Source organism: Culex pipiens, chromosome 3, assembly GCF_016801865.2.
Source record: "Culex pipiens pallens isolate TS chromosome 3, TS_CPP_V2, whole genome shotgun sequence".
Lineage (NCBI taxonomy): Eukaryota > Metazoa > Arthropoda > Insecta > Diptera > Culicidae > Culex > Culex pipiens.
The window spans coordinates 127,547,454-127,559,884 of record NC_068939.1 but is presented as its reverse complement, the minus strand read 5'-3'; the positions used below and the strand labels follow the sequence as shown (position 1 = coordinate 127,559,884).

Sequence of the window (12,431 nt, the reverse complement as noted above, 5' to 3'; positions counted from 1 at the left end):
TTTTCAAATCAACCCAAACTTGCTAAAAATTATTCTTAACGCAGGGAAATGGGCAAAAAAAACCAGGGCAACAAAAAAAACAGGGCAAAAAAAAATCAGGGCAACTTTGAAGGGGGGGGGGGGGGGGGGTGGAGACAAAAACTTTAAATAAAATTTGTACCAGCCATAGGTCAGTAACAAAAAAAATGCACTTAAAATAACAAGAAAATAATGCTAGTGATCTTGTAAAAACAAATAAATAACATTTATGTTGATGATTATTCAATTTAATATCAATGATTGTAATTTTCTTGTTTTTCTGAAAACAGTTTTCTGTTATTGAGCTCTGTTATTTTAACAACTAATCCGACCATCCAAATAACAAAATTTGGTATTTTTGTTATGACCGCCTGAACATGTCATACTTAGCTTTGAAAAGTCCATATAATGAGTCTCTAATACATTGTTTAAGGTCTCATTTTTATTGAATAGTTTAGTTAAATTTTGCTAAATGAATAATATCTAATTATGTTGTATTTCCGAAAAACCTTAGTCGCACGTTATTTCTTCCCTCAGACAGTTTTAAATGGAACGATTTTGGCACAATTTGATTCGAAATTGAATTATCATTTTTCTATAAATCTATCGACAATATGTAAGATCGAGAAGTGTTTAAACACTGCACAGTGGAATAAAATCGAGATAAAGATAATTATGTCCATCTCTCAGAATGCAGTAGGTTGCCTGAATCAAACCAGGACTCTTAATATGTAAAATTGTCAGGGGAATCTATTGGAGAGGACCAACGGGAACTAAAGTATAGTTTTTAATATCTCTCATTCATAAAACATTCCAATAAAAATGCGTTTCCCGAACACAAACGTGAATAGCAAGTGCTTAAAATGTTAGAATGCGTAACATTTTCCAACTAAACTATTTTAATTATCTAGCTAGAACTTTGTCAGCAGTTTGATTCGAAGCTTTTTCGAAAATTTTCAATTAAGCTTTCAACACTGACAAAATACTTTTGCTATCGAAACAATTTAGTTCGTAACACCTAAACTCCCAAGCTCGAGAAAAAGGGATTACATGGAAATTCCCTTTTTCTCGAGCTTGTTAAAAGGATTTCAAAATGCAGACCATTTGCATCCATAATGAGCGCTTCCCAAATACCGACTTGTTCTTCCTGAACCTAGATGGCATCAAATTGGCCACCGATAAAGCACTTCCCTAACACGAATGTGAACTTCAAGTACCGAAAATACATACAAATATTTTAAGTTCTAGTACCTCTCGATGAACTAAACTAACATGAACTACGACATTCAACGCTGTAAGACATGATGGTAGCAGGATTGGAAAAAAAATCAACTATAGAAAAATGCAATGTTTTGAAATATTATCAAATAGCATAAGACGCATGCGCTTCCCAAACACCGACGTGAACTTCAAGTACCTAAAATGTAGAAAATTGACTATCGAAAAAGCGATCCCAAACACGGATGTAAACTTCAAGTACCTAAACAGTGTAAGATTCTGAACAAGATATCAGGAGTTCATATCAACCGTGATTTTTAAAATTTTATTTGTCTTCGTTTTGAACGTTCTGTTTCTAACAACTAAATTATTTTCGTAATACTATCTTTATTCATATTTAAAACAAAACGGTCAGATTCTACATTAAACAAACTATAATTCTTTTTGATGTAATTGGATATTCTTACAATGGATTTGGCAAAACAAGTAATAACAGCTAAGACAAATTGAACAATGTCAATGTTATGATTCAAAATTTACTTTTCGACAGCGACCGTTTTTCATGATCCCAATTAATTACAGGACCCCCATTTTGGAACGTCCTCATGTTCCGTCCCTTCACCTGTTCCGTTCCAATCATCATCACCATCCAATGCATCATCAACAACACCATCATCATCGTCATCGCTTACCGGTCAGTGTCTCTGGACGCCAAAACGCTCTTCCCACAGCTTCCCCTTCCGCCTCCGGACCAGTCAGAACCGTGTTCCGAAGAGGGGGGGCTCTCTTTATAATCCAGCAATGGCCCCAGTGGCCACCATCATTGTCAGAGTTGTTGCCACTTTGTTGGTTGGGATGGGACACTTCGTAGTCGATTCCCCCAAACACAGTACGCACACACAAACACACTCGCACGTACACTCCCACCAACACACAAAGAGCACAAAATTTGTGCGCGACCCGACGACACAAACACCAACGAGAGCCAGGAGGGCAGCAGCAGCCAACAAGAGAAAGGTCTGGCTTCGTCGGAACTCTCGGGAAATCTCCACGGACCAAAAGTTGGCGGACCAATTTCACCCCCGAACGCACCTGCTCCACGGTCGCACTGCACCGCAACTGCTTCGGACCGGTTCCGGCCACCGGTGGGCACCACTTCGGGACAGTTTTTCACTAATTTTCACGCACTTTTCCGCGATCGGAGCGCCCACGGTCGGCAGTTTGCTTGCTGGGGCCTTTTTCCTTCGGACACTTCTGCAGAGCAGCAGCAGCGGCGCGTTTCGCATCAAACACGGCGGCGAAATCTGTCTTTATTTTTCAACGTGGTGGTGGTGTGGTAGTGCGAACGAGCGACATCCACAACACACCAACACAGCCGAGCGCGCTCGGAAGGGGTTTGAAGTTTGCCGGGTTTGTTTGAGTGGACAGCGGGCGTGTACGGACACGGAAAGTTGGGCTGTGGTTGTGTGAGTGGCGTTCTGGTCAAAGATGGCGCGCGTGCACGAGGCGGCCCTTTATTTCGCCGCGACAGCGTCGCGTCGAGGCGAACTGTTGCGAGGGAGTGTTCGGATACTACATAACAGATTTTGGGTGTGAATCGTGGGAAGATTATCAACTGAGCAGTTCTTTAACGAGAAATTAAAAGTGCAACATGGAGTTAAACTTTTTGTCCAGCTGCTGTGAAGTTTTCCATGACAGCTGGGAAAGTTTCACTCCATGTTACCGGCTCACATATCTCTTTTCCAATTTCTCGATGGAAATTATTTGCAGAATAGGGTATTTTAACCATTAGTGGACCCCCTAGTAGAGCCGAAGCACATTTTTCACAAATTTTCAATGTTTTAAGCACTTTTTCATAACCTTTTGTACAAAACAATGAAATCTGAAGTCTTTTGAACAATTTTGACTATTTGTTTCATCAGTTATTTGTTTTTGAGCAGAAAAATATCCAATTGAAAAAAAAGTTTTTTTTGCCTGTTATGGACCCCTTTTTCCTATAGTGGACCCTGGTCCATAATCCGATTGTGAACCCGGGTCCACTATAGGCAAACTGTTATTTTTATACCAAATTTAACCGATATTTGATGTTTTGATGCATGGTGTAGGTCTAATGATAGATATAATGAACAAAAGATGGATTTTGCTCACTTTTCATCATAAACAAATATTTTTTGTTAACAAATTTGGCTTTAAACAACAAAAAACCAAACAGACATTTAAACACATTTATTTCCGAAAAAGATCAGAGAAAACGTCTCAAAAACCACTGTAAACATAAAAATAATTTAAAAAAGTAATCTTGATGCAAATTTTTCCATATTAATTACATAAATGGTTGACCGATACTAAACAATAGAATTGTTTACAGTTGCTGATAAAACCACGCATGTTTATTGGAAAAAACTAACTATAGTTTTCATTAATTATTAACTCTTACGGCTTCAGCATTTTTGGTACTTTTAACATGAAAACAGCTATATTTATACTCATCATTGAAAAAATATGCGTTTAGGTTGATAACAACAAGCATTTATTGTATGTTTTAGAAAAACTTTTGCTTGAATTCACAGTTTTCATCATTTTTGAAGGTTTAATTAACAGGGGTCCACTTTTGGAAAAGTTTGGATTTTCGTTGTCCTATATTGGACCCCCTAATTTTTGCTCGAAAATTGCAGTTCTTCGCTTTATTTTAGTAAAGATCCTTAAACTTACATTATTTCGACTTGTTGAAGTTAAATAATCAGGCAAAAAATGATTGGATGGTTAATTCAATCATAAAATATAAATGCAGTTTTGTTGTGAAAATGCTAGTGGCCATGGCTGATTTCAGATGTCGAACTCAAAACACTTATTTTGGTGAAAAGGACAATTCAATGTCAGTCAACATTGTTCTAAATGATGCTGAACATGCCAAATAAAAGATTTGTAGACAACATCACGCTTGAAATTGTGATTTTATTGAATTTTTCATCAAAAACCCTTCAGAGGGTCCACTATAGGAAAGGGGTCCACTAATGGATAACGTACCCTACCTCCAGATTTAACGGTATCATCGGAAGGTCATCGATCGCAGTTAAATCGCGAGCTCGTCTCGTAGTGTCATCCCCCTCGGGCCAAATAGGGCATACACTGAAAGAAAGGCACAAAGTATTATCACATGTTTTGCTTTTGAATCACTTAGCATCAGGGCAGATACCCCAAGGGAATGATGGAACGAGAGGAATCACAAATCCGCATAAATAATTTCAAGATTGTTCAGGTGTAAACCGAAAACGGGATCAAAAATTAAAGTGGAAGAATAAGGCTTTTATCTGCTTATTTAATTGTCGGTGTACAGGAGGCCGCACTGTTTAATCATTTTCTGGCGTACATTCAATTTTGCAGTCCAAAACCTGTCATTAAATTGGAAAAATAAAATTCTTTTTCAAATTTTCTTTTCTTGATTTGTGTGCACCTACGTCGAAGACCAAGATTGTTGATTTCATTTCTTGACTTTTTTTTGATAAGGTCCTATAAACAAATGTAAACATTGAGTGTATCCCTTTCACACCTTATGTCAAAGTCCATCGGAGTAAGCGGGATACACTCAATGTTTACATTTGTTTATAGGACCTTATCAAAAAAAAGTCAAGATTTTAGAAATTATACCTGAATGGCAAGGCTGTATATCATAGGTACTCGCGATCTTGCTTTGCATTAGTGTGAGTGCATGGCTCCGTGCCACTAAAACCAAAACAATAACAAACGAACAATGGACCGTGCCAGGAAAACCAAAACATAAACAATGTCAGTGTCAGTGGAGTGAGAGTCAGAGATAACGATTTTGACAACCGCACTACTACACACTCAATCGCGAGTACCTTAGGTAGAAAGCCATGCCTGAATGGGGCATACCGCAACGTCAGCCAATGACCGCTACCCTAAATGGTAACGTGTCATCTTGAAGTCTGCGATAATAAAATGGGTATACCGCAATAGATCAAAGTCACCGACACCGACGTAACACTCCATGTAAAAAATCTGCTGAAATGTGTCCCAGCACGACTCACCCCAATTACTTCCTTGGAATCACCCCTTGCCGATAAAAATATATTTCGCAACACTGCTCGACCCATTGTTTGCAAACAAATCGTAGTTTATGAATGAATCAGCTGATTTGTGTTTACAAACAAAATAGAATCAGTGTTGCCTTGCTGATACATTTTTCGAAAAACCGTTTGACAGCTCACCGGACTTACCGGAGGGGTGATGCAAAGAAGGGTCATCTTTTTTACTTGAGTGTTACGTCGGTGTCGGTGTCAAAGTCATGGTCGCAGTGGTCTCAACCCAACAAAAAAAAAAAAAACAAAAAAAAAGATTGTTTACTTTTTGCTCTTTGGTCTGACAGATTTGGTCTGACAGCTTTATCATGGATTTTGGTCTGGTCTAGGCGAGGGATAGGACACAGCACCTTCCTGAGATACCCTAAATAAGGAGAGCTTTTAGGTCCAGCAAAACTCGGCAGTGTTGGCAAGCTCAAAACATAGGTTGCCAGATCGATTTAGCAAAGTCATGTGTAAATCACATAGAAAATTTTCAGTGCGTAAATTCAAGTGCAATTCTCATCAAATGCAATGAGAAAACAGGTGAGATGTCGTCACACATGATTATCACTTGAAATTCTTTTGAAAATGAAAAGGATAGCACGCCAAATGTTTTTTTTTCTGCTGCATGTGAAATATTGAATAAAAACAACAATCTTTTTCAAAATATTTATTTTATTTATCACATTTTATTGTATTTTAAATAGCTATAACACAATAAAAGCAAATCTCGGCAAAGCTGGCCGAATTGCACTAACACAACGAAAACAAATATTAAGAAAACATCAAGAATTCCTTAGTAAAAGTTCAATACAGAGCGGATTCGGTAATTTGAATTTCGCTACTTCGAATGTCGAACGTATTTCAATTAAAAAGCACTCAACCGTCAAAACCAGTTGTCAAACCGATGTTGACGTACCAACACCATTGTTTTGTAACATATGTAACCAGGGGGTAGCGAAGAAGCCGCCATCTTGGAAGTTCAGATAACAAACACTGAGAATCAGTATTATACATATTACTTTGGTAACACGAAGTGTGTTATCCTGGTTAAACTCAAAAGTCCCATGCAAATGTGTAAAAGCAAACTGAAAAATGTGTAATGCCGATTCTCAGTGTGCGCGCGCACTGTTTGATCGATCAAAAGGAAAAAAGCAAAAAAAAATGAAAACCGTGCTAATGTCGACTGTTGTCAGTTTGCTTTGGTCGGAATAGGGTTGCCATCCCCCCGTTTGTAACAATCATTGATCAATTTCCGAACACGTGGTTTCAAGCTTTTGACAGCTGTCAGTCGTTGCAATTAGCGAATTTGGATTCGCTCAAACGAATGCAGTTCCATTCGAATTAGCTAATCCGCTCTGTAGTGTGAAACTGCGATTTTAAACAAGCAGTCTATCCACCTCTTACTTGACGTGAACTGTCACGTGAGCAAAAGGGATAGACTACTTGTTTACAATTGCAGATTCGCCCTATTGAACTGTTACTACGGAATTATCTTGCGTTGCTTTGCATGTAAATCATGTAAGCTTGCTGAATTACCGTGTTTACATTTCGAGCATTTCACGTGAAAAAACATTTGAATTTGCTATTTCAGTTTGTTACTCCGGGAGAAAACAGAAGGAATCGGGAGAAATACGAAGAATTAGTTCCTAAAATGAAGCTAAAATTGATGATATTATTTTTCACAACGATAAAGATAATTTTTCTGAGTACAATGACCTTTTGTTGGACCAGAAAGACGTAAAATCGATTGTTAAATCAAATTTTGAAAAATGATCATCGCGGCCCTTCTGGACAAAAAAGGTGACAGCTCGTTCCAAGGTGACCATCGAAAAATGTTTTCTTGTCAATTTCTTTTTTTTTGCGTAAAAATAAAAAATATCAAAATTGGGGTTTAAGCATGTTTTTAGGGAGCGTTATTTTATTACGTAACGCAAAATTTGGGATTTTTAACCCCCCTCCCCATCCTTCGTAACAAATCGTAACAGATGAGCGATCCCCCCTATCCCCTTGTAATGTAACACAAGGTCTTTTTGCATTTTTTTAATGAATGTTTATATGAGAATTTTGCGTTACGTAACATAATTTTTCATCACACCCCCCCTCCTCCAATTTTCGTAACATTTCGTAACAGACGCCGACACCCCCTCCCCCCCCCCTAACTGCGTTACGTAATAAAAGAACGCTCCCATTAACCGTTGTACATAAACATATGGCTCTTATGTCTTGCTTAAATATCGAGCTGTCAAATCGCAACATGGAGTTGAACTTTCTGAGCAGTTGCTGTGAAGCTTACCAAGGCTTTTCAAAAAGTTTAACTCCATGTTGCACGCACACACTCTCACTTCTTATTTCTCGATTGTCCAATGCATCAAGTGTTTTGTTGATATTTTTCGGCACACTCCGCAAACGTCAAACCATACATGTTTGTTGCCGAATCTTTTCCGGAAGAGATTAGGAAAAATATCCGGCAGCAACATTGTTCTGGTTTGACGTTTGCGGAGGGTACGGAAAGTTTGATTATATCACGAACTATTTGCTGAAAGAGCTGACGTAACATTTAGTTTCCGAATCTTAATTCAATCGATCGAATCAATTATTTCCGTCTTCTGTCCGCTGCCTCTTTTCAAGCAACTCGGGCCGCTCGTGACGTGTGCTCGGCCAGGATACCTGGTCGATTTATCTACCCTGCAGCTGATGGCTTCAAACCCGGACCACCTCGTGACGTGTGTTTTGGCCAGGATACCTGGTCGAGAAGTTTCAACGCCCGGCCGTAGACGGTTAATATAGATAAATTTTTTAGAAAATAAATACCGAAATAATATCACTAAACAGGACACCCGACAATGTGACGGCTTCATTTTTTATGTGGTCCGTCGGATTGGTTTCATTCGTGAAAAAGTTGATTCCGCAGAGTTCAGGGTGCTCGCTCATCATGTCGTTTTCAGCCAGAGGAGCCGGGTCAGCTTGTTACATCTGCAAATGCTCCGAAATCGACGAAATGCAGTACGCAAGGTGTTGTGCAGGTGGAGAATCAGAATCCACAGTTTCTGCCTGGTGAGTTGGTTTTTTAGTTTTAAAGTGTAATAAATATTCATCGGTTTCTGGCAATTTAACAACTCCAGCTCCGACTCCGAGAACCTTCTCCAAAAAATGTTGTTGAAAAATTAGCCGTCCCTTGTTCCTCAAAAAGAGCGTGTCTCCTACGCCTTCTACTACGGCTCCTGGGTCTCAGGCACTTTTACTGGGGTAGAATGTGATTTTGACAAAGAAAGGGCTCTGTTCTGGGGTGTCAATACAGAAACACGAGAAAAGTCGTGTAACCATCGCATGCTCTCGGCGTGACATTCTAGGTACTTGAATCTTACGTCCCAAGCAGAGATGATGTCTGCAACGCAACAGTTTTCTGTTGCGTGGGTGCAGCAACATGCTGTGCGCAACTATATAAGCTTGGGAACAAATTGGTAGGATATTGGCCACACCCGGAGTGGCCAGTGGCTCGGGAGAAGGTTCTCCCGGGGAGACATTTTCTGAACCATACGATTTGGGGCAATATGGGTATCAAAATTAATGGTTTTTGATACTGGGTTCATGGGTTGAAGTGTATTGAACCATATAAGGGGTTTTCGGCACAAAGGAACGCTATGGTAGATATTTTCTATAAAATTTATTAATAAAATTACTCTTATCAAATAAGTGTCGGCTTAGCTTTCCGTATGTTTAGTGATATTTTATTATTGTTTTTACGATTGTTTAACCTACAACTTAGTCTGTCTGTGTGTTTATGTGTAAAGTTTTTTTCATTTTTCAACGATCAGCAAAATTAACGTGACAAAAGCGTTTGTTTGACATTTATCTTTATTTTATAATTTCCATGGGCGGCAAAAATGAACAACGGTTTTGTGAGCGCACGCAAAGACAATCGCTCGACTAAAACATTGAAAATGTAATGAGAAAAAATATTAAAACAAATAAGAAAAAACGGTCATGCATCGCACGGTGGTAGCAAAAGTATAAAGTTATGATCACGATGGTACTGATAAATTTTTGAAACTAAAACTTCTTCCTCTTAAAAAACGGCAAAAATAAAAATAATAGGCTAGTCGATCTACCAGGCGATTATTGCACGGACTGTGAGTTGAACGTCGCAGCGCCATCACGACGAACCAAACTCCTTCATCCACTGCTGGTACTTGATGAGATCGTCCTTGGAGACGCTTTTGTTGCACTTGGCAATCGCCTCGGTAAAGTCCTGCGTCGACACGGGCAGATCCAGCTCCTCCTTGGCGAGTTGGCGGATCTGCTCGGGTTTGAGGCCGGCGATCTTGCGCCGCATCGACATCATGCTGGCGTCGCGGCACACGTTCGTTATGTCCGCGCCGGAGTATCCGTCGAGGCGGGTGGCGATCGACATCAAGTCAACCGACTCGTCGACCTTGACCTCGCGCAGGTTGATTTTGAGCAGGGCCTCGCGGCCGTCCTTGTTGGGCAGGGGGATGTAGATACGCTTCTCGAGACGCCGCCGCAGCGCCTCGTCAATGTCCCACGGGAAGTTGGTGGCGGCGAGGACCATCACGATCTTGGTCGCTTCGTCGTTGCTGACGCCGTCCATTTGTACTAGCAGCTCGGACTTGACGCGCCGCGAGGCTTCGTGTTCGGACTCGGAACCACGCCGCGAGCAAAGGGAATCGATTTCGTCGATGAAAATTGTACTCGGCGCGTAGAAACGGGCCATTTCGAACAGCAGCCGGACGAGCTTCTCCGACTCTCCGCGATATTTGGACGTGAGCGTGGACGAAGACACGTTGAAGAACGTGGTCCCGCACTCGGTGGCAACCGCTTTGGCCAGCATGGTCTTGCCGGTTCCGGGAGGTCCAACCATCAGCACACCCTTCCAAGGCCTCCGAATTCCTTTGAAATAGTCTGGCATCCACATGGGCAGAACGACCGCTTCTTCGAGCAACCGCTTTGCCTCGGTCAAATCCGCAATATCATCCCAGTGAATGTTCGGGTTCTTCTGCAGAATATCCCGCTCCAGCATGTCGACTAGATCTACATCCCCGTGGCTGGCAGGTTCAAACTTCCGCTCTGGCTCCTCCTGGTTATCCTCCTCCTCCTCGTTCTTCTCCTTATCACTCTTTTCACCCTTACTTCCCTCGCTCCCAGTGTCCCCAGCTTGCCCCGCTCCCCCTCCCCCAGCCTTCCCCTTATTCCTCGGCAACGTTCCAGTCTTCCCGTTCGAACCTACCGCCGACTTGACCCCACCCGTCCCCTTCCTCCCACCAACCGCCGTCGTCGTCGCCGACTTCATCACGGCATTCTTCCGGTTTGCCTCAGCCTTCCGGTTCAGCGCCGTCCCCGAACGACTCTGCGCCCGGGAAGCTATCGACCGCGGTCCACCGCCACCGCCGTTCGTGCCGTGATGGTCCATCGGAGGCGGTCCCCAAACGTCCGGATCGCGGTTCGGGTTTGGCGGCATCCAGATGTCGGCATCGGGCCGGAACCACGCCGCCGGATCTTTGCTGGCGGTTTCGTGCAGTGGCGTGCGGATGCGCGCCTGAAGGGGGGCGTTCTGCAGGTCCATCGTGATTTCGGTAAGCGTCTTCTGGATGAGCTTCATTTGGGTGTACTCTTTGTTGATTTCCTGCTGGATCTGGAAAGAAAACAAAAACATCCGTAAGCCGGCTACGAAACTGTGGGCAAGTCACGTCACTCACCATCGTCCAGCGGCCCTTCCGGATCGGCTCGGAGATGCCCACCAGGAGCTTCCGCAACATCTGCAGCACTCCCTCGTAGTAGACCCCGGCCGAGTCGTAGTTGCCCATCACGGCCATCTCGCGGGCCATTTTGGTGTTTTCGCAAATGTCCGACGTCGATCCCATCGTTGCGGCGCCGGCTGTCATGGGACCTTCCCGGGTCGCTCAAAGTGGTCAATCTGTAACCAGAGAGGGAGAGATCAAAGGGGGTGAATCAATAAGTGTGGGCGGACGTAACATGTCTTAAACTACAAAGCAAACGACCATTTTAGCGTCGTTTTAGCGATAGCGATTTATTGGCGGCAAATTGAACTCTGCGCATGAGAGATTCACGCATCGTGAAACAAATAGAGATAAAAAAGAGCGTGTGTGAGCGGATTAGGTTCCTTCTGGCAGAAAAAAAGATCGTAAAACTGTTTTATCGCGATTTTGCCTTGTTTAACAACAACTCTTTATGAACACTCTCGCTGATACGTTGTTTCCAATCGGATAGAGTTGGAGTTTTTGCTCCTTGTATTCGATTAGTAAACGGCTTGATCACAATCAATTTTTTTTTAAATTGCTAAGCAATGGAGGGTTAACTGACTCTATTTCTGACAGATTTTACCTGTTCGAATTTCTATTTTTTTAGTTTGGATCTATTGTGATTCCGTTCTCCATTTTAATGCTACAACATGTTGATCAATCAACATCAACAGCTGAAATAATAAACTATAATGATCGCCAAAAACTAGAACAATTCTGCGAACAAGAAACAGTCGCTGGCCACCAACGGCGCCCGCCATGTCAGTATGTAGAACTCGAGAGTGGGACAGGAATGCTAGTAACGCTTGTTGCCACTAGGGCAGCTTTTTTACGATGTGCTTACACCTCACAAACGCCAGGATATTCGTTTAAAACATGACATTATTTTCGTCTAGATCATTAATGATTATTCTACAATTTTATTTAAACATAACTTTAAAATTTATTCAGTTTGAAATAAACTTGCTCCAAACTAAATTCTTCAATGGTCAAGAATGCGCTCCGAGTAAGTTTTACGACCTATACGACGTTTGCACAGTGGTCCAGATAGTAAGATTAAGAAGAAATTTGTTTTTCCGAAAATTGTTTCAATATTGGAGCTTTGGTGTCCTCAAAAAAGTTGTTACAAATAAAATGGGATAACAACTTTTGGCTAGGTTGAGATAGGTAGAAAGTTGTTGGGCATGCCAATACAAGCAACTTTGTCCAAGACGCCAAAATTTAATTTCGCAATCTACGCCTTCTACGACTAATTTTACTAATGGCTAATGGTTTACTCTGAAAAGCAACTAAAAAAGGTTTTTTTGTTGGACCTTTATAAAAAAACTTCAGA

General features: G+C 41.6%; 2 protein-coding genes across 9 annotated transcripts in view; both read right to left on the bottom strand.

Annotated features, from left to right (window-relative positions):
- The window catches only part of LOC120427517 (trithorax group protein osa), a 265,609-nt gene extending 263,098 nt beyond the window's left edge, over nt 1-2,511 (bottom strand). For 6 of the 8 annotated variants that reach the window (XM_052711245.1, XM_052711250.1, XM_052711247.1 and 3 more), the window contains exon 1: nt 2,329-2,510. The gene's annotated coding sequence lies outside the window, so the exon portion shown is untranslated. Of the gene's footprint in view, nt 1-1,928; nt 1,944-2,328 lie in introns of those variants that run through there. The other 2 variants (XM_052711248.1, XM_052711246.1) reach the window with 2 other exon arrangements.
- A 6,459-nt stretch (nt 2,512-8,970) lies between these two features.
- LOC120428040 (katanin p60 ATPase-containing subunit A1) overlaps nt 8,971-12,431 on the bottom strand; it is a 42,577-nt gene continuing 39,116 nt past the window's right edge. The window contains exons 2-3 of the mRNA XM_039593004.2: nt 11,036-11,253; nt 8,971-10,971 (exon numbers count right to left, since the gene is read on the bottom strand). Of these exons, the coding sequence (XP_039448938.1) occupies nt 9,475-10,971; nt 11,036-11,221 (1,683 nt within the window). The 5' untranslated portion in view covers nt 11,222-11,253 and the 3' untranslated portion in view covers nt 8,971-9,474. The remainder of the gene's footprint in view (nt 10,972-11,035; nt 11,254-12,431) is intronic.